This window comes from Lissotriton vulgaris, unplaced genomic scaffold (genome assembly GCF_964263255.1).
Source record: "Lissotriton vulgaris unplaced genomic scaffold, aLisVul1.2 SCAFFOLD_1562, whole genome shotgun sequence".
Classification (NCBI taxonomy): domain Eukaryota; kingdom Metazoa; phylum Chordata; class Amphibia; order Caudata; family Salamandridae; genus Lissotriton; species Lissotriton vulgaris.
Window position 1 is genome coordinate 83338 of NW_028252965.1, and position 22992 is coordinate 106329.

Genomic DNA, 22992 nt, shown 5'->3' on the forward strand with positions numbered 1-22992 from the left:
TTTTGCCAATAACTGTGCTTGGGGTGGTCCTAAGAGGATGGGACCACGAACAAATCGTTCAATAAGGTGTGCTTTTTGTATTCAAGGGATCTGCTTGGTACTTCCCCTAGGTTAGGGAGTATCCCAAAATCATCACCTATCTCACTGCTTGCTAATTTTTCAGTTTTACTTTTGTGAAAGTACTATCTGTCCTTTAGCATATTAAGATAGAGATACTTATTTAATCATAACTTGCACTGTGCGGGATGCCATTTGCAATTATTTCACAGTGCAGAAAAGTACACAGTGCCATCAGCTACGCTACGCAGTACTATGTGTACTACATGTAGTTCAAAGTATACTACGTGAAGCTACGTGTAGTGCTGCTACGCAAACTACGCGCAGGGTTACTTTATATTTTATTATTTTAATAAACTCAAGCATTTGGCCCCAAGTCCTTTAATGGTGAAAGAAACATTATCCTTCTGGGTGCAGCGGGCCAATTATATTGTTCTTTCCCACAGGACCGAAATGACCAATGAAAAAAACTATCTCTTGATAATATTTTAAGTTATGGTATTGTGGAAGTGCAATCATCCAGATATTCCTGTTTTTTAACCCCTCATGACCACTCAAAGAACCTCTTTAAATGCACATCTCTCAAAAATGACTGACGAGATTTACCTCAAATAATAAAAAGCACATTTTCTGAGTAAAGTTCTCACTTTCTGCCAAATTTGGTACAGTCATGTTCCCCTGTTTTTTTCTATAACACTCCCAACATTTCCTTTAGGAGTTAATATATGACAACAGTATTTTGATGCTCACTTTTTACATATTGTTTGGGGGGAAGACCTCAAGGCCCCCAAATTCCCTTCGGATATATTTTTATGTGCCTTTTATTTACATCTCTCTCCATATGTATGTATATATACATACATACATGCACTTGTTCCTATTTATATTTATTCTTATCCCTTTTATTTTATCTATAAATCCTTAAATATCAATGAAATATATGTTAGGCACATTTTTGTTTTTCGTAGAATTCAATTATCCATTTGGCCATATATGTGTGTGTGTGTGTGTGGTTGTGTGTGTGTGTGTGTGCATGTGTGTATGTGTGTACAAGAAAACAACTTTATTTTAAAAGAAAGTTTTAGACCATAACTTTTGTGTTGGAAAACAATGTCATCACATGCTACAGAACTATTAGCATAAATTCTGTTAGTATCTTTCTACACTGCCACCATTTCAGTAACAGCAGTTTAATCTTTAACCACCAAGCTCCTGCACTTAGAATTTGTAGGTTTAAAAATAAGCAATTTCCTCACAGTCCTACAATTCATCATCATCATTATCAAACTTTATTCGGTTTGTTTGTACAAAACCATCAAAGTACACAAAGAATAAAACATTGTCAAATTACAGTTTAAAAATATAAAAACTGATACATTATCAAGTAGCTTATTAAAAAGAACACTAAAAAGATGGCAAGCCAAACTAACACCAGAATACATTAAGAAACCGCTAAAGGACATGCTCCCTGGAGAAATGAGGGGAACGTTCCTAAAATGCACAATGCGTAGGTGCATATTTTGCAGAAAAAATAATAATATGGTGCAGTCTATAATAATAATTTCTGGCAGATTATCCAGAAGGCAAATAAAAAGGGACTGACAAAAAAACTTTTGGTTCAGATATGTCTGATTTTAAAATTCTGTACAAAATCTGATACTGCCTAGCTCCTGGATTAAGGCAGATTGGTCTAATCCACCTCCTGTGTATCTACTGGTATCTAGGCCAAAAGAAAGATATGTTCTTCAGTTTCTCTGACAGTAGTGCAGGAAGGACATAAATCCAATATTAGGCCAGACGCCTCCTTACTAGGAAACTTTAGGAGCAGATTGCTGTATCTGAATCTCACATATAGTCTTCTTTCAAGAGGGGTAGATATTCGATCCAGAAAGGGTTCAAATTGTGGGCATGACTTTACAGCTAAAAATATAGATGCTAAATGACCATTGGTCAAATTATTATCATAGTTGACGGCCACCATCTCCCAATATCTGGCTTTTAGTCTCAGTAAATCATCTCCTGTAGCACTATCCAGATGTTCTAACAGGTCCTTCATACTCAATACCTTGCACCATTCTGTAATGTGTTTAAACCATGGTAACCTTTTTGCACCATTGATCATCATAACCTCCAGAAGAGAATTTTGATAATCGATAAGTTGGGGGGTTATCCATAGGCACAGCAAGTAGTTTAAATGGTTCCAGAGCAGCCAGATCCTCAATTCTCTTCAGCCCAAGATCACAGGAGAGGGGAATGAGAGGAGTTATAATCGTAATGAGATGAGGGATCTAGCAAAGATGTTTTCACTTGTCGTCAGCTTATTGGCGTTGGTTTAGCCCCAGATCTCTGCCCCATACAGGGCTCCACTTTGGGCTTGTGCATGACAGATTTACAGTGCTGGGGATAGGGGTTGAGTATAAGATTGTTTACTAAATCTTAATATAAATATACACCTTTGGCATAGGATTAGGTAACGCTTATTTAGCTGGGAATTCCAATTGAGTGACTCACTCAAACCTATGCCTAGGTAATCAACATTCTTTACCCGCTCAAGGAGCTCGTGTGTAATCTTGATCACCTGAAGGCTACTCCGAACTTTCCCAAACACCATATATTTTGTCTTGGAGGTGTTGAGTTCCAATCACCGATCTCTACAAAATTCTCAAAATCTATCCAATAATATTTGCAAACCCATTGGAGTCTTAGATATTAATAAGGAGTCGTCTGCAAAGAGCAGGATGGGGACTTTTTCCCCGTCCAGGCAGGGTGCATCATTCTCGCCAACCATTAGGCGACTCACCACATCATTGATGAACAGGGAAAACAGCGTGCGGGCTAAAACGCACCCTTGTCGAACCCCACACTGTATCGGTATCCTCTCAGTTAGTTCATATCACTGTAAATCATTGAATAATGTGATGAGAATGCTCACCTTACCCTGTAAACCTCAGAAAACTATCTGCTATAATGATAGTGAGGATTACAGATACATTCATGCTTTTTTATTACAGGAACAGATAACCTCGCTAAGTGTTATATACCTTTTCATTAAACTCGGACTCAATTCCAGTCGACAAAGTAACAATCAAATATTGCAACATATAACACTTAGCACTATATTTACGAGGGTGCTGAAAATTTATTAAATAAGTGGACATATAATCTGTATCAGAATTTTGCTTTTTTACAGTTCTAAGTACATATTAAGAAGTAAAAAATAGCTCACCTTCAAAAATTGGGCAGAGTCGTCTCCAGCAAGTTATGCCCCCTTGGCCTGTGTACTGTCCCATGGAGACCTCAAGGATGAACAACGGGATTCCACAGGTAAAGAGGAAGATGAGGTACGGGATAAGGAAGGCACCTGGAAAATGAAATATGTAATGGTAAAACTTTGAGGACACATGTAAATCTAATTTAAAGACTAGATGGATGATGAGGAAGGCACCTGCAAAATGAAACAAGTAATTGTCTCATACATCTTGTTTAGAATCTCATGACACATGTAAACCTAATTTAAAGACTAGAAAGAACCATGGGTCACTGCGACTGTTTCACTGTCATAGTTAGTATACCTTGGGCATTCTTACAGAATCCAAACCCACTCATTATCTTTACTCAGAGTTGCTTGCTTATTTGTCCTTCATGGCACATACTGTTTCCTTTTCTTTTGTTCACGTGATTCTAGAGTAAGAGCTGTAGTGTAGTTCCTAGGAATCCCCAGGACCGGCCCGTTTTGGCTCACCTAAACTGAGGGCTTTGTGTCTCAACCACTTCCAAACAGCCCCACAGGATATGTCAGCTAGCTCTACAGTGCCACTACCACCCCTGTATCTTATAGTGGCATAATTAGTTTCTGCCAACCAATGAACATGACAAATCTGATTACTCAGGGATCTTGGAAAACAGTACAGCACTTTTCTCTCAGTCACTCGTGCTCACTTATTCTCAGAAATTACAAAGGATGGCAATTAGGATATTTCAATAAGTACTTATTGGTCCAGCCTCAACCTTAGTAGTTTGCCTAATATGTACCTAGCCTAGGTCTATATGTGTAGCATGTATATGCGTGTAGCTATATATATATATATATATATATATATATATATATATATATATATATATATATATATCTATACTACTATAATGAAGTAAGAACTGTGAACCTCGAAACACGTGTCCAGGGATGGCCAACGCGATTTGATTTTTTGCTGAAGACCCTGGCAGAGGCGAACCCGCCGATGCAGACTACATGGACCACGGTGCTTTGGGGCAACTCGCTGATAGGACAAGCAGTGTGCGACCAATGGTACATAAACTTATATTCAAGCTCCTTCGTTGGAGCTGGTGGGGCTGACGAGCCGGGTTACGCACCTGCGTGCCATGAGTGGTACCGTACCTGAATACATTTTTTGGCAGCCTATGCAGCACCCCATCATTTATTCCTACTCCCTGCTGACGAGAGGCAACAACCTCGAAACACGTGTCCAGGGATGGCCAACGCGATTTGATTTTTTGCTGAAGACCCTGGCAGAGGCGAACCCGCCGATGCAGACTACATGGACCACGGTGCTTTGGGGCAACTCGCTGATAGGACAAGCAGTGTGCGACCAATGGTACATAAACTTATATTCAAGCTCCTTCGTTGGAGCTGGTGGGGCTGACGAGCCGGGTTACGCACCTGCGTGCCATGAGTGGTACCGTACCTGAATACATTTTTTGGCAGCCTATGCAGCACCCCATCATTTATTCCTACTCCCTGCTGACGAGAGGCAACAACCTCGAAACACGTGTCCAGGGATGGCCAACGCGATTTGATTTTTTGCTGAAGACCCTGGCAGAGGCGAACCCGCCGATGCAGACTACATGGACCACGGTGCTTTGGGGCAACTCGCTGATAGGACAAGCAGTGTGCGACCAATGGTACATAAACTTATATTCAAGCTCCTTCGTTGGAGCTGGTGGGGCTGACGAGCCGGGTTACGCACCTGCGTGCCATGAGTGGTACCGTACCTGAATACATTTTTTGGCAGCCTATGCAGCACCCCATCATTTATTCCTACTCCCTGCTGACGAGAGGCAACAACCTCGAAACACGTGTCCAGGGATGGCCAACGCGATTTGATTTTTTGCTGAAGACCCTGGCAGAGGCGAACCCGCCGATGCAGACTACATGGACCACGGTGCTTTGGGGCAACTCGCTGATAGGACAAGCAGTGTGCGACCAATGGTACATAAACTTATATTCAAGCTCCTTCGTTGGAGCTGGTGGGGCTGACGAGCCGGGTTACGCACCTGCGTGCCATGAGTGGTACCGTACCTGAATACATTTTTTGGCAGCCTATGCAGCACCCCATCATTTATTCCTACTCCCTGCTGACGAGAGGCAACAACCTCGAAACACGTGTCCAGGGATGGCCAACGCGATTTGATTTTTTGCTGAAGACCCTGGCAGAGGCGAACCCGCCGATGCAGACTACATGGACCACGGTGCTTTGGGGCAACTCGCTGATAGGACAAGCAGTGTGCGACCAATGGTACATAAACTTATATTCAAGCTCCTTCGTTGGAGCTGGTGGGGCTGACGAGCCGGGTTACGCACCTGCGTGCCATGAGTGGTACCGTACCTGAATACATTTTTTGGCAGCCTATGCAGCACCCCATCATTTATTCCTACTCCCTGCTGACGAGAGGCAACAACCTCGAAACACGTGTCCAGGGATGGCCAACGCGATTTGATTTTTTGCTGAAGACCCTGGCAGAGGCGAACCCGCCGATGCAGACTACATGGACCACGGTGCTTTGGGGCAACTCGCTGATAGGACAAGCAGTGTGCGACCAATGGTACATAAACTTATATTCAAGCTCCTTCGTTGGAGCTGGTGGGGCTGACGAGCCGGGTTACGCACCTGCGTGCCATGAGTGGTACCGTACCTGAATACATTTTTTGGCAGCCTATGCAGCACCCCATCATTTATTCCTACTCCCTGCTGACGAGAGGCAACAACCTCGAAACACGTGTCCAGGGATGGCCAACGCGATTTGATTTTTTGCTGAAGACCCTGGCAGAGGCGAACCCGCCGATGCAGACTACATGGACCACGGTGCTTTGGGGCAACTCGCTGATAGGACAAGCAGTGTGCGACCAATGGTACATAAACTTATATTCAAGCTCCTTCGTTGGAGCTGGTGGGGCTGACGAGCCGGGTTACGCACCTGCGTGCCATGAGTGGTACCGTACCTGAATACATTTTTTGGCAGCCTATGCAGCACCCCATCATTTATTCCTACTCCCTGCTGACGAGAGGCAACAACCTCGAAACACGTGTCCAGGGATGGCCAACGCGATTTGATTTTTTGCTGAAGACCCTGGCAGAGGCGAACCCGCCGATGCAGACTACATGGACCACGGTGCTTTGGGGCAACTCGCTGATAGGACAAGCAGTGTGCGACCAATGGTACATAAACTTATATTCAAGCTCCTTCGTTGGAGCTGGTGGGGCTGACGAGCCGGGTTACGCACCTGCGTGCCATGAGTGGTACCGTACCTGAATACATTTTTTGGCAGCCTATGCAGCACCCCATCATTTATTCCTACTCCCTGCTGACGAGAGGCAACAACCTCGAAACACGTGTCCAGGGATGGCCAACGCGATTTGATTTTTTGCTGAAGACCCTGGCAGAGGCGAACCCGCCGATGCAGACTACATGGACCACGGTGCTTTGGGGCAACTCGCTGATAGGACAAGCAGTGTGCGACCAATGGTACATAAACTTATATTCAAGCTCCTTCATTGGAGCTGGTGGGGCTGACGAGCCGGGTTACGCACCTGCGTGCCATGAGTGGTACCGTACCTGAATACATTTTTTGGCAGCCTATGCAGCACCCCATCATTTATTCCTACTCCCTGCTGACGAGAGGCAACAACCTCGAAACACGTGTCCAGGGATGGCCAACGCGATTTGATTTTTTGCTGAAGACCCTGGCAGAGGCGAACCCGCCGATGCAGACTACATGGACCACGGTGCTTTGGGGCAACTCGCTGATAGGACAAGCAGTGTGCGACCAATGGTACATAAACTTATATTCAAGCTCCTTCGTTGGAGCTGGTGGGGCTGACGAGCCGGGTTACGCACCTGCGTGCCATGAGTGGTACCGTACCTGAATACATTTTTTGGCAGCCTATGCAGCACCCCATCATTTATTCCTACTCCCTGCTGACGAGAGGCAACAACCTCGAAACACGTGTCCAGGGATGGCCAACGCGATTTGATTTTTTGCTGAAGACCCTGGCAGAGGCGAACCCGCCGATGCAGACTACATGGACCACGGTGCTTTGGGGCAACTCGCTGATAGGACAAGCAGTGTGCGACCAATGGTACATAAGAACTGTGAACCATTGAGGCGGGTAAACCTGGGAACCACAGCGGCAATTCAAACACCTGATACCTCTTTGTAATTGTTAGGGTGTGCAAATGGACATAGGTTATATTTTTTTTTAAAATATACGTGGTTTTAAAAATTTTACATAAAAAAAAGTAGTCCCTTCAAAGTAGCGCTGGCCGCGACGTGCGTCCTGACATCAGGAGCGCGGGGAGGAGCGGCGTACACGAGCGCGAGGAGGAGCGGTAGGAGGAGCGGTGTACAGGTGGGGAGGAGCAGTGAGGAGCAGCGGAGGACAGGCGGTGAGGAGCAGCGGATAGGCAGTGAGGAGCAGCGGACAGGCGGTGAGGAGCGGCGGACAGGCGGGGAGGAGCGGTGAGGAGCAGCGGAGGACAGGCGGTGAGGAGCAGTGGACAGGCGGTGAGGACCGGCGGACAGGCGGAGGTAAGTGAAGCAGCCGCGGGTGCGCTCACGGGGCGGGCAGGGGCCCTGAAGCCTGATTGCTCCCGTACAAGGTCAGGACGGGCTGCTAGTATATGTATATATATTGGTTACCAAGCAGCATTTCCTCACGATCAAGGATGGCACTGACACCGTGAATTCTACTCAAGTTAAGTTTATTCCATCGAGCTGCTTAAGACGCGTTTCGGCGGAAGCCTCCGTCTTGCTCACTATATATATATAACTAGAGATGCCCAAGTGCGAGCACGCACAAGCAGGACCGCGGACACAATTGTTGCTGTTGCCAATGCTGAGTACTTTATTTTAATCAACGAAGGTGCAGTCGGACACAGACGGTGTCCTTGTTCATATATATATATATATATATATACGTTTTCGCCATTTAAAGAAAGATTTAAATGGCATACATTAAAATGAGGAAGATAGCCATATAATGTGGAAATGCATAAATGTATAATCAGATCCTGATCTATAGCGCAAGTAATAATTTTGCTGCAAAAGATATAAATTCAGAGTTCACGATTGAATATTACAGTTTTTTGCTTTAGTGCATAAATATGAATTTTTTGTTTAATTTGTTCAAACAAAATATGTGCATTTGAGAAATGATGAAAGTCAGTCATAATGTGACTTTACTGAACATGTTGCACAGCTGGCTGTTGGCCAAGGATGAAAAGTAGTGACACTTATACAGAATAATTATACCGGGCCTGAGGACATGTTTATGTCCCTCAGGTTCAGGGATTATGATAGAATACAGAGCGCCTGGTGTTGAAGAGATTGGAGCAGGCTACTAGGTAAAATGTCACCTGTTTAGAATCATTATTGTCGTGTGGATGGGAACAAATGTTTGCAATAGGGGTATACATGACATGACTAGCCTAAAGGATACGACTCCTACTCCTCATCAAAAGGTCAACAGGGTCAGCTACATAAGGATAAAGCTAAGGCAAGTAAAAGCATAAAATCATTTATCATAAAAATACTAAAAGTACTTTAAAAGCCTGTAACATATGTTCATAAAAGAAAAAGTAGTTTTTTTCCTAAAAAGCGTTCAAAAAGGCACTGTAAACTTGTATATGTGGTTATTATTACACTGACTACCTTGAAAGCCAGTACGCTCAGTTAGAGCAGAGAAGGAGAAATAAAACAAAGTCAGTCTCGACCTTCAATTTGGAAAATGTTAAAAAAATACTCAATAGTTCCCAGCACAGGAAAGGTTAGATTGTTTATGAATTCTGTGCCAAAGAATCACCATCACTGAAATTCATATCCACAGGTCACAATCCCTCCAGAACTTCCAATATCATGTTGAGTGAGCAAAGAGGGCCATCTCTGGTTCCCACTTCAGCCTCCGGGGAAGAATTAGATGAGTGTACGCCCAGAGCTGATGCCTGTACCTCTGGAGCAGGGCCGATTTCCCTTCGAACAGGCCCTTTGGAGGATCTAGACATGCCATCATCAAATATTGGAAGAACGTAGTGGACAACTGTACACATGGGCCTTCAAGGGCTCCTGTAGCATGTCTATGTCTGGTGGCCCAACTAATGGAAGTGACAGACCAAGGTCCAACATGCATCTGAATCTTCAGAAGAGGCAGCAGAACACAGGCAGGACACAGTCTAACCAGACCGGTCTGAAAGACAGGAGCCAATGCTCACTCAGCTCTCGAAGCCGAGGCACAGTCAGGTAGAACACCATATGCTCACAACAACGTCGTTCCAGCAGTGTTCACTCCATTTCTTGAGGGACTGAGACATACATTGCAAAGCAATAGGATTAAAATCAGGATTCCCGCTACTGACAGCAGGACCAAAGGAAGCCCTGCAAAAATGCTTCCAAGTATGGAGTATATGAAAGCTGGAATTACACCGAAGATGGTCTGAAAAGACGTTAAGAGACCTGATCCGAGGCGCCTAAATAAGTATACAATCGCACTCGTATCAGACATGTTAAAGATACAATGAATCATTTCTCCGAAATGGATTGGGAAGTTCATACAGACCAGGGTCTGTATCTCTTCTGAAGACCTTGCAACCTGGAGATCAAAAGTCTATAAGGCTGATGTTAAGGCCACATTTTGTTGAAACAACATGGCTTTCAGTCTGCCCAGCGAATCAAACCTTATACTGGAAACATTCAACGAAGGCCACAGTGGTGCCTCCCTAACTATGCAAGCCGGGGGAAACAATACTTGCTTGCAACAAACAACCCTGAGGTTTACTGTGACTAGATATGTGATGTCTGGCACCACCCCACAACAGCCTTGATAATTCAGCATTAAATAACTGCCATTCAAAAGTAACTCGAAGACTGGATGAATCACTGCAGCTGGGGAGCCCTTCAAGCTTGTAAGATAAGTATACATTCGAAGCATTACACGCTCCATGAAGCAAGACCTCCTTACACTCTAAAGATCCACATAAAGCCCTCTCACAGTCTGTTCCACTTATAAAATCTTCAGTGTAATTCTTCCTATACCTATATCTGGGCGGTAACTCCCAGGTTTCCTGTATGTACTCTTCACCCAATACTTCATACCTGCCTGCTTGGATGTATCTAAAGCAGTATTGGAACTGGAATGTCATAATTGGCTCTGTGATATAGTCATGAATTTGCCATTCCATGAACGGGGACTCTACTATTGTAAAAGTTAACTTATCTCATTTTTCAATGAGCAGCATGATGTACTTTGCATCTCTGCGTGCCATGGTCAACTGTCTGTCAGTCAGATTATACGTTGAAAACGCATTTGAGCCGTTTATGTACTGCCATGGCATGATGCCAGAAGGCAGCATTGTAGCATCACGCTCAAAAGCAATATGGAGCGCAATTGAGATTGCCCATGTTGCGAATAGACAAATCTTGTTCCATTATGTCAATTGACAAGGATACAATGCTTCCCAGTGAATAAATATGTGAATAAAGTGTAGTCATACCATTGTCTACCACAGCCAAAACCTTTTCTAGGTTAATCCTATCAATCCCACGTAATCTCTCAGCAGCATCCTGTTTGGAGACTTTCCACCTGTTCATTGGTGATAGCATATAAGGAGCATTTTTTACGTGGTTTCTTGGGACCTAGCAAGAAAGCCCTAAGATCCATGTTGTCAGCTAGAAGGGACAAGTGTTGTTTCGCCTGTTGTAGTGTTGAGGTTTTAAACCATTCTAGGCACAACTTACCAACACTATGAGAAGTCACTACCCCTGAGTCGTCTGTGTGTACATAGCGTGGGTCAGGCCTATGGATGCTAAACCCTCCGGTGGTATCCTTGAATCTTGTTTGACACCTATGCAAGTCAATAGGCCAAACCAACCAACCCTTCTAATTGGGAGGTGATGAAATGTATGTACCATTCTGTATCATTGTACCCTGTAAATTCTCACTAATCAGTGTATCATTTGATATGCCTTCAATAGGTATGGGCGAGGGGATGCATGGTGCTTTTAGGTCTTTAATTTTTGCAAACTCATAGCAGGTAGTCTGTTGCACTGTTCTGTTCAGGCATATTATTTGTAATGGAGTGAGTCAAGCTCTAAATAAGGCCTCAGATCCCTGAACCTGTCAATCTTTCGTCCCCCAGATAGATTTTGTGTCTATTGTGTCCATCCAATAGTCGAAACCTTGTATAGATAGCTGGGATTATAAAGAGTGCTAAATATATAAGTTTCGTGTTTGTCAGCACCATTTTCTTCGCAGTTGCATTCATTTGTAGTAGCTTACAGTAGTATGACATTGGGTCTGAGGTATTGACCCCTGAAAAGTATGCACATTTCTGTGCGACTATGGCAGAACTACCTATGGTGGTGTCATGTAATGTTTCCATTGATGGTAAGTGTTGACAGTGCGTGGAACTCTAGCTCTGTGCAAAAAGTGATTAACATAATGCTGGAAACAATACATACTGTTGAAGTCAGTTGTATCTTCATACAATGAATTCCCTGTAAGAAAATGCAGCAGATTGTTCCTAATCTGAAAGCATAATATTTACAGTCTCAATGTCCAAATCATCAGAGAGTGTACTCGGGGTAATGAAATTAATCAATGAAATTTTAAATACGTGTGGAATTTTGTTGAATGTTCAGTAGGTCCAAATACATCATATGAAACCCTATCCCAAACTATTACATCCGCTACTGGAACTGCTGTATTGTTCACTAGGGACAAGTCTCTTTGTTCATGGTGTGATGATGTTTGTGGTCTAAGGGCCAATTTTACAGGTTGTACTGCAGAGCGTTGTGGGAGGTAATGCCCATTTAGTTGTAGGAAAAAGACAGTTAATATACCAATCCAAATTAACAGGAACAGGGTCACTAATGCAAACCAAACATGTAATCAGGGGGACACAGAGTAACTCTTTTTCAGCCAGAGAAAGCATTGTCTAAATTGTTCTTTTTTAGAAACCGGTGGCGTTTGCTTAGTTTCACTTGGATCTGAAGAAAAGTCATCTAAGTTGATGAAGTAGCCAGACACAGTTCAATCTATCATTGGGAGCTCAGCAGTGTTTGTAGAACTGGCAGTTGCTTCTTGTGAAGGCATATTGATATAAACTTCATTATTGGACCAAATTACAATTTCCTTTCCAGTCTCATTTGGATATTGTTCTGTTTCAACAGGTGTAATTCGTACTCCATTATTGACTACTCCGGCATCTTGAGCAGAGGAGTCTGGAACTGTCATTAGTCTTTCCATCTGAACTCCCAGTATAGTAGCGAGAGGAGATTTGTAGCTGTAGGAGAGTAGGATCTGCTTACTATGGTTACCCCCACTTTTTGCTGGTGTTTCACTGTTTTTCGACTTTAGTCTGGCTGGGTCCTGCTAACCAGCACACCAGCCTAGCTGCTTCCTCTTTAAAATGATTGCATGTACATTAGGTACACTCCAGATTGGTTACTGGTTTACCCTTGTGAGTCCCTAGTATATAGTACCTTAGGTACTGAGGGCATAGGTATCCCGGGACCTACCAGGGGCTGAAGCATGTATTATGCCACCCCTGGGAAGCCTTCCAAAATGGCATCACAGGTCTGCTACTGCAGCCTGAGTAAGGTGGTGCATGCACCCCCTACTGAGATATAGGTTACCTATATTTACCTTTAATCACTGACACATTTAAACCTATAAGTCACTCCTATGGCAGGCCTTATCAATCCTGAAGGCAGAGTGCTTGGTTTTGTGTGAGAGGGTGCCCCTCTGCAGATTTCAGAATCTATTCTCTGAAGCTGTTCTGTCATGTAGCCAGACCATATACTCTTAAGTGCATTATAACCCCGCAGTAAATGCTAACTTTGGAATGGCTGCATTTAAACATGTCATGTTTGGTGTCAAACACTTTGAAATCCTACCCCCCACCAGTCCTGGCGGCAAGGGTAGAATTCCATCCTTCTACAGGGAGAGACATGTACACACTGACCTAACCGGTAGCAGCTGCAGACATGAGTCTGGCCTCCTGCTGCTGGACGAAACTCTAGCAGGGGAGGCCTGGACAATAGGTTTCCTTTCACAGGGAGGTGTACCCACCTCCCAGACAGGCTTTAGTGTATTGGGGCTGGGTGAGTGCATTCATAGAATGCTTTTCAGACAGTGCTGGGGGCACACTTGGTGTCCATGTGCATATCCCAGTTCAAACCAGCTGCAGTGGCACTCAGCCCCTGCTCTGACATGAAACTGCACAAAGGGAAAGGGGTTTAGCCACCCCCCTCCCTAGATCCTCCCATAGGTGGGTCCCCAGAGTATGTCCAACCCCCTAACTTAGTATAAGTATGGGAACCCAGTCCTTAGGACTTCAGATTACACCTGGACGAAACTCTGCAACATATATCTTGGAACTTTGACATACTACATCGACTAGACGATGGCAGAATCTCCCTTGGGGTCAAGGAGTGACTCCCCTGTTTAAACAGGCACCAAAGAAGCATCTTGCCGGTCTGCATTTCCAAGGCTCCTGCCGGATCCCAATGGATTTGTGACACAGGACACAGACTTCCAGACTTCTCAAAGGCAAACACGACATCCCAGCAAAACTGAGACCCGCAGCCTTCCAGAGTTACTTGGGACCGGAACTCCTGGACTCCATGCCCATTTGCTAGTGCAGCAACTTCCTGAGCTTTCCCGAAGTTGTGCATTGGGCTACTTGTAGTCCAAGCCAGAGCACAGTCTGCACAGAAGATTGTGGGCCTACACTCCAGGAGTGTTCCGTCAGCCTGCTACTAGCATTTCTGCTCGAGGCCCCTTTGTGATCCCTGATCTGTCAAATGGTGGGTCCCCACAAAGGTAACTCTTCTGTTTCTTGGGCTTCCCTGGTTGCTCAAGACGTGCCCTAACTCCCCTCCAAAGGGTGAGTCAGCCCTTGCTGGTCTGCACCAAAGCCAATCTTTGCTTTCTATGTAGGTTGCTGTTGCCAAGGCTTGTTGGGTCTAATCCGGAATCCGACACTGCAGCACTTGACATCCTTTGTGGGACAGCTTAAATCCAGGTCCTGGTTATTGTTGATGCCTCCTGGTCCTCGTGGCTGAAGAGTCAAGTTTCTCCTTCTTCACCTGAAATCACCCGACATCGGTTGGTATCTTCTCATATCCTTCCTGGTCACTGGTCAATGGCAAAGGACCCAGACTCTGTCCCATCTGCTTTCAGGTTCATCATATCTCCGATCCACCCTTGGATCCTCCTGGACACTTTCCACTTGGTCGCCTGCAGAATTTTTCAGCAGCTCGCCATTGAAATCGACGATGAAACCCGGCTTCCGTGGGTGAGGTTACTCGAGTACTCCAGTGCTCCCGTGGGTGTTGACTCTAGAACCTCCTAGTTCTAAAGGGGTTTACTCAAAGTCCTCTTCTAAGTGTCCTTAATCTGTAAGTTTCAAACCGTGACTTTCCCCTCAGAAGTTAATGGTGATTCGCGGCTGTATTTAGACACTGCACACGTCCCAGTGGGTCCCCTTTGTCACTACCTTTGGTTGTTCCTGGTGGCTCCAGTGGTTCTTATACCACTTTCTGAATATATGGTTTGGTACGCCTCTAGGGCTCGATGTATATTGTGCTAATTTACTGTGTGTTAAATAAGTTTACTGAATGTACTTTTGGCTCTAGCCTCATAAAGAGACTAAAGGGATGTGTTTAGAATAAATCCATATATTTTATATATATATACCTGGTGTGGTTCTCCTTTCATTTGGTCATTCGTGAGATTATAGACTGGTAAAACAAGCTGCTTTACATTCCTTCAAGACTTAGCCTGAAGGCTGGTCTCCGCAGCTACCACTAGGATAGCTTTCTATATAGGTTGTTTTTAAACCTACCATCAATAAGGGTCATTTGAACTGGTGCAAGGTGCCCACTAGAATAGTGGACAGCATATGCCAGGCCAACTTCTCACAGTGGATACCTAGGATTCCACACGGCCTACTGTTGAGAATCTACCACATATCGTGGTTTGATCAGATCAATGGAGACAAATTATTTTCTTTTTTGCCAGCAAGAGATGGAAGAACTACTGTTCTTGTTCCTTGAACCTCCAGGACAGGTACAAGTCTTCTGTAGGATGGCCGTAGCTCTCTCTTGTCCGCGATCTCTTCTCTAACCAGGTCCCCAATCTTCGGGACCCAGACAGGTCTTGCCAATACTGGTTTCACTTCCATAGTGGTGTTGCGTTTTACTTGAACGTTGCTTTGTAATGCCCGGAATTCATAGAGTTCCTGTAAAATAGCCAAATAATCATTCAATTCATATGTTTTACATCCGCCACTGTTTTGGCACAAACAAGGTCAGGTACCCACATTCTTGCCCCAAACAGGATCTCATAGGGGGTACATCCTGCTAAGGATTTTCTTGGCATATTGTTTAGTGCCCTGTGGACCCCTTATAGGTGATTGACCCAACTACCGCCCATACCTAATACCCTTGCTGTTAAGGATCGCTTTAGGTCCTGGTTTTTTCTCTCCACTACCTAATATCCCTCAGGATGGTAGTAGGGGAGTACAGCAAAGTCGCATCCACACTTTCCATGGCTTCCTTGTAAGCCAGAGAGCTAAACGCAGAGCCACAGTCGGAATGTAACATGCCAATTGTTTGTGTACCAATGAAGACTCGCAAATCCCTTATAACAGTTCGAGCATCTGCCGAGCACTGAGGCCAAACCTATAGAAATCTAAAGCATGAATCTACTGCAACCAAGATGTACCTGTCAGCCCGGTCTGAATTTAAGGGGCTGCAGTGATCCAAATAGACACATGCGGGAAGTCAGTTTGAAATGAGAAATGGGGTTTTTGGTGGCTATACTAAGGTGGAACCTTTCATCTGCTGACAGATGTTGCACTTTAAGACATAGTGTGAGAAGTTGGCCTGGCATATGCTGTCCACTAGTTATAGTAGGCACCTTGCACCAGTCCAAACAACGCCGTAGAGGTGATAGGTTAAAGACAACCTTTATTGAAAGCTATCCTTTTGGTAGCTATGGAGAGCAGCCTTCAGGCTCAGTCTTGAAGGAATGTAAAGCAGTTGTTTTACTAGTCTATAATCTCTTGAATGACCAAATGAAACGAGAACCATACCAGGTATATATTTAAAATATATATATTTATTCTAAACACACCCTAATAGTCTCTTTATGGGGCTAGAGGTAAAAGCACATAAGTTACACTTAATAGCACACAGTAAATTAGCACAATTTAAGTTGAGCCCCAGGGGCATACCAAACCATATATTAAGAAAGTGGTATGAGAATCACAATTTGACTAGACACAAGTCCTAGAGCCTGTAGAATCGCTGGGCCCACTAGGAACCACCCAAGGTAGTGACACTGGGGACCCACGGGGGACGCATGCAGTGTGAGAACGCAGTCGCAAATCAACTTTAGCTTCTATGGGGAAAGTAGCAGTTGGAAATTTAAAGAAAAAGGACACTTGGAAGAGGACTTTGAGCAAACCCCTTTAGACTTAAGGGGTTCTAGGGCCAACACCCATGGGAGCACCGGAGTACTTAAGTTACCTCACCCAGGGAAGCCGGATGCATAGGTGTCTTTTAGTGTTGGGGGTCATCGTCGTTTTCAATGGCAATTTGCTGCAAAGTGTTGCTGCCGCCGTAGAGGAAAGTGTCCAGTGTGATCCAAGCATGTATCGAAGATGAGAAGAACCTGAAAGTAAGCATGGGCGTAAAATCCGTAAATTTGCACGCAGCGGATTATTTTGCTTGGTTATACAATATTGCGGCGAGCGGCGTTCACTTACCGTCATTCAGCGTTTGCCAAGTTGTTTTTCCCGATATTTTGCGTGTGCTGCGCCATTTTGGATCTTGCTGCGGGATCCCACAGGAGTTTGGCGACCGCGATTACGTCATCGCAGCTTGCCACCTTGCACAGCGAGAGTTTGTCAACGCGAGTACGCCGTGATCACGTATCGCGGGAGTTCGCAATTGCGAACACGTAGATGCGGCGGGCAGCAACAATCTCGCACTCGCGAAATTACAAAATTTGCAATTCTGCAGAAGAAATCCACCAGCAAGCAGCATAAACCTTCTGAAAATGATGATTTTTATCAGAATAACTCCTCATGTTGACATTTGCCTGCACTTTTTTTTGCAAGGAGTCGATTTTGGAAGGGGGGGGGAAGTGCCCCACAGTCTCCAACTTCCTGTTCCTGTCCAGCAGGCTCCTCCCAGTGCTTTCTTCATGTGCTGCTCCCTTTGTTTCGGATCTTGACCTGGAAGGATTACTTTTTGTGGATGCTGCTGGATATTTGGATTTGAGGCCTTTTTGACTTTCTTTGGATCACTTTTGGATTAGAAATTTCACAAGTAAGTTTGTTTGGGGCATTACAGTTGCAGCAACTACAATTTTGGGATTTTCGATTTTTGGGCTGTTGTTGGGGCCTTTTGCCCAGGGGTAGTGAGTGGTGCATGGGCCTAGTCTTTCTGTGGGGTGTCTTGAATTTAAACATCATGGAGGGCATGGATGGCATGGGATTGTGCTGATTTTTGTGTGTTTTTCGATTTTTTTGGCTGCTGTTGGGGCCTTTTGCCCAGGGGTAGTGAGTGGTGCATGGTCTGAGTTTTTCTGTGGGGTCTCTTTAATGTAAACATCATGGAGGGCATGGATGGCATTGGATTGTGCTGATTTTTGTGTGTTTTTCGATTTTTTGGGGTGTTGATGGGGACTGGCCATGTGGGTGGGGGCCATTTTGAGTGCTGATACAGGCAGGCCCTGGCCATGTGCTGGGGGGGTAAGGGGCCATTTTGAATGCAGGCAGTGTTCTCAGGCCTGCACCCATTTTGCCTAGCTTTCATCCATTATGCCCAGGGGTAGTGAGTGGTGCATGGGCCTAGTCTTTCTGTGGGGTGTCTTGAATTTAAACATCATGGAGGGCATGAATGGCATGGGATTGTGCTGATTTTTGTGTGTTTTTCGATTTTTTTGGCTGCTGTTGGGGCCTTTTGCCCAGGGCTAGTGTGTGGTGCATGGGCCTAGTCTTTCTGTGGGGTGTCTTGAATTTAAACATCACTAAGCAGAGGGGAAGAAAAATCGGTAGTGGCGCTTCCCATAGGGAAAGAACAGCACATACACTGGCTCTCTTACGTTAATAAGTAGTGCTGGGTATATCGTATGTAATAGAATCTTCAATTTAAGACGGAGTGCTGCATACACCACTGTCACTCACCACCAAGAGTGACTATTGTTAGTCGAAAGACTAGCAAATATGTAGCTATAGGGGAGGGGTCACAAAAAGCAAAATCCTTAGGAACCAAATAAAGTAAGATGACTTGTTAGTCACAATGCATAAGCACATTAGTCCAATTCCAATTATTGTAGGGTCTTCATTGTAGGACAGGATAACAGAGAAGGAGTTTCTTATTATTAATTCTCTTTATTTTGAAGTTACGTCATGGAAAATTTGCAGAATCAACAAAAACAGCCGACATGTGTTTCGTCAGTACCGTCAGTTCGTACCGTGACTTTCTCAAAGCTTGGAAGACAGAAATGACCGAGTCATGTAGAGATCTTATCTGTATGGTAAAGTGTGACTAAAGAGTCAAGGACCCTAAATATATATAGTTGGGGTGAAAGCCAGGACATTAATTTTCAGAGGAGATGAAATTCCAGGACAATGATATTGATAGTAGTAAGACTTCACCCTGATTGTGGTACCATGCCACAATCTAAATTAGAGATAGTAGTCATCCACCCGACATAACATGTTGGATGTCACAATGAGAATATAATATTAAACTGGAAAATTGTAAAAGCAAGACCCCGACTACAGTAAATAAGGACAACAGGGTCAAAGCAGAGAGGTCCGCATAATAACGAGACCGGTCTCGTTATTATGCGGACCTCTCTGCGTTATTGCAGCTCATAGATACTTTGGGGCAGCGCCTCAGTCCGCTGCTATTTGGTGACCCGTTCATTGATTACTTCTGACTTGTACAGTCAAAGGTAAGTCTTGGGGTAAAATGTTTTAAGAAGAGTTTCAGGTGGGCAGGTGTCCAGGATAGTAGTAGATTAGTATTAGTTTCTGAAAGTTTGAAAATACATGCTTTGATGATTCGCGTACAAATGTTTCTATTTTAAGTAAGGATCGGAGCGCTCCTTCATCCGCGTGTAGGAGATTGTATGCTTACCTGATGATATTAGCAATTCCTCTGGCATAGGCACTAGTTAATGAATACTCTAGGCGGAGGGCTTGAATGAATACTCTAGGCGGAGGGCTTGTACAAACTCAGAAAATGCTACAGCTCCATTGTAATGTTTGGATCTAATCTAAATCTGCAGCTTCTTCCATTGATTCTTCATTGAAGGCTTCACTATGACCTTACCGCTTCTTTTCTGATCCTCTTAATTAGGAGCATAGAGGGAAAACATGGGACCCAGGTTACCCTCCACTTACAATATTCTAAACAACAAAACCTGGTCCTGATTATCAGAGGAATTTGCTTTTAACATCGCCTGTCTATTACTATGTGGAGATATATTTAATCTACAACACAAATTACATTGATAGAAAGAGTGTGCCTCGTTTCTGCTTAAAAAAACATGTGTGCCTGCGTCTGCGTGTGTAATTATCTACCCAACATTGTACTTGGTGTTGTAGAAAAATGTGTGCGGGGAAGGAAGGCACCTCGCGGTAGAAACCACCAGGGAACTGCTGACTGGTACTCGTCAGTTTGTTCCACTTACTCATCATTGGTTCCTTCCAACCTGTAACTGAAATGTTGTGAAAAAGTGTGAGTGACTCATAAGAACTCAAATGTGATCCTAGTTGCTTACAACTTTATTCACCCACCCCCAGAGGTTTCGATAACCGCTATTCGATGCTATAACCAGCTAAAAATGGGTTAGATACCACTAGCTAAATGATATTCTTTATTCGTTGCTGGGTATCTACTCCAGTTAAAACCAACACACTCCTGTTGAGCTTTGTTTTAACTTATGGGAAGCCAACATGTTTCAATGCCTGTCTTACTTGTAAGACACTGTTCTGCATTCTGTCCATCAACTGTGTTTTTTGCAATTTTCACCCCGAGTGGGCTGGGTATGCTCAGACGTGAGTCCCAGGCTCTCCACATCACTGGAGTCAAGCTATCCAGGCTGAAGAAGGATGATAGCGAGAAACCGGTCCTTGGATGCTTGATTCCGGTCTAGGAAAGACATGGCTTGGTAGTTCGGGCTGGACTGTTCCCATGAGGCACAGGGTCAAGGCTGATTTGCAAATAGCCAGTGTCTGACCTAGGGGGGTGTGGAGAGCAAACAAACGATGGATTTAGGCCAGATCTTTGTACTGGGGTGAATGTAAGACATTGTTCTGCATTCTGCTGAATAGAACAGAGGTACCCTGCCAGGGTAGATTGCTAGGTCCCAGAGGGGGGGATCCTAAAGATAATGGAGGTGGTGACCACAAGCTACATATCAGAGACAATAGTACATCACACAACTTCAGTACATCTTTGTTATGAAAATAGGATTTGTTTATTAATAAAGCAGTGGCTCAGACATGAATCCATGTGCAAAATTCAGGGCAAATGTGAAAAAGTAGATAAAACATTAAATATAAAACAAGTCAAAATTGATCTTCACAGAGAACAATCCAAGGTTCATGTCACACACACTTCCACAAACATTCATTCAACAGACACTCACTTTCACGCTACCTCACTATAATCAAGTACTCATACACATTAGATCATCGGGGTACATATGGGCCTGCAGAGAAAGAGTTTATAAGCTGCTAGGACTGGAGTAACATGGAGGCAGGACAATGTGGGCAGGATGTTTTTACAGCAACTACACTAGAGGCCATCCATGTACATCACACCAATGCGCGTTTTGATGCGAAGCCTATTTAGGCTGCACCTTCATCAGGGCGACGTGGACCAGGGGGTGGGAACATGTACACTGTAAATAATAGAGGAAGTTAATTACAATCTGGTCATTCTAGTTGGTACATCTTTGATAATATCTTTAACAGTTAAGGGATACATTTAGCATAGGTGGCACGATAGAGAGACTTTTTTCATATATAAGGACATAGATATAAAATTCAGATACAAATGGTGTAAAAAACAATTCGAAGGCATTCATATATTTGATTAAATGGGGTGCGTGTATATGCTCTGAATACGAGGTCACTCAGGGTATTTGGGTTCTTCCTCAATGAGAAGAACACATAGGGCAAGGCAAGGATGAGCCCCAGGATATATATGCTGAATAGACAGGGAACCAGTGCACTTGCAAACATACAGTCAGTCACAACAAGAGACAGTTAAGACTTTAAGGATAAGAGATAGATGTGCCTAATTTCAAAAGCCCGCTTTAGGTCAGAGAATCAGAGCTGAGTGGTTATAAGTGGGTTATCCAGATATCAAAGATATGCCTGATTACTAGGGACGGGGAATGCCCAAAGGGGTCAGGAGCATCTTAGGTAGGTATGGCGATGGCTAGAGAGAGAATGAAAAACTTACCTCTATACACATAGGGGAAATCTAAGGTATGATGGGCTTCAAGGGCATCACAAAAAGGCTCTCTGCGTTGATGAGTGAGGGATTCTCAAAGGACAAGGGTCTAACTGGGAGAATCCCGATTGGAGGTTTTTTCCAGAAGTAGGTGGATTCGAGGCAAGGGAGGTCCCAGGGGTTCCTATAGATGGGGATACAATAGGGTTTAAATCGCATAAAGACAGGGAGTTGGACATCAGAGTATCCTCGCGATTAGGCAGAAGGGTTGGAACATAGATGGGAGCACAATAGGGTTTAATTCGCATGAAGACAGAATGATGGACATCTGGGTATTCTCGCGATTAGGAAAGGGGGGGAAGGGGGGGTGAAGGGGGAAACACAGATAGGGTAGGCGGAGTTACCTTGTAGGGCATAGAGTATCCTGGCGATATTATTCTTCTTTTATATAAGACGTTGACTGGATCACGTAGATCTTAAAGCGGAGGGAGGGGGGAGAGAACCATAAGCGGTGGTAAAAGGTTTTAAACACCTGGTGATGTAGATAAAAATAAAGAGGAAGAACACAGAACAATTCAGTTAAGTAAGATATTTAGAAGATCAGTGATAGGTTTAGAGAGTAGGTAGGGCAAGTGACATGTTTACCTAGAGAAGTCACAACCGTGACTAAAGAGTCCCGTTTCGGTAAGAACGAGTTCTCAGGGATATCAGGCGGTTCGATTTACCCAGGTGGTTAACTCAGTCTTAAGATCGCCAGTAGTCGGAGGGGGTTCTGTCAAGGTTAAAAAGACAGGCAAATATTCAGCGTATATAGAAATCGTATGTAGAAATCAGAAAATTCCTCGAGCGATGGGCCCTCATCTCCAACCGTTGCTCCAGGGACTATATGATGCTTATCGTGGAAACTGCCAGGGAAGTACTGGCAGCTCTTAACAAGGAAATATTAGAACTAGAAAACAAACTTAGAGATTCGAACTCGGTTGACTTAGGTAAAAGCAAACTTGAGGAAATAAACCTTGAATTGGACTCCTTTACGGAATACCTACTAAAAATGAAAACCGAGAAACTGCGCAAAGACATCCGCATGTATTCCCAGGAACTAGCCTACCCGTTCTTATCTGCTGGATACTATACCAACCAGGAGAAAGGCAACCATC

At 44.2% G+C, this 22992-nt stretch overlaps 1 protein-coding gene across 1 annotated transcript in view; it reads right to left on the reverse strand.

Moving 5' to 3' along the window:
- The window catches only part of LOC147661200 (sodium- and chloride-dependent GABA transporter 2-like), a 222283-nt gene that overhangs the window by 62147 nt on the left and 137144 nt on the right, over positions 1 to 22992 (reverse strand). Inside the window, exon 3 of the mRNA XM_086951244.1 lies at positions 3284 to 3418. Coding sequence (XP_086807370.1) covers positions 3284 to 3418 — 135 coding nt within the window. The remainder of the gene's footprint in view (positions 1 to 3283; positions 3419 to 22992) is intronic.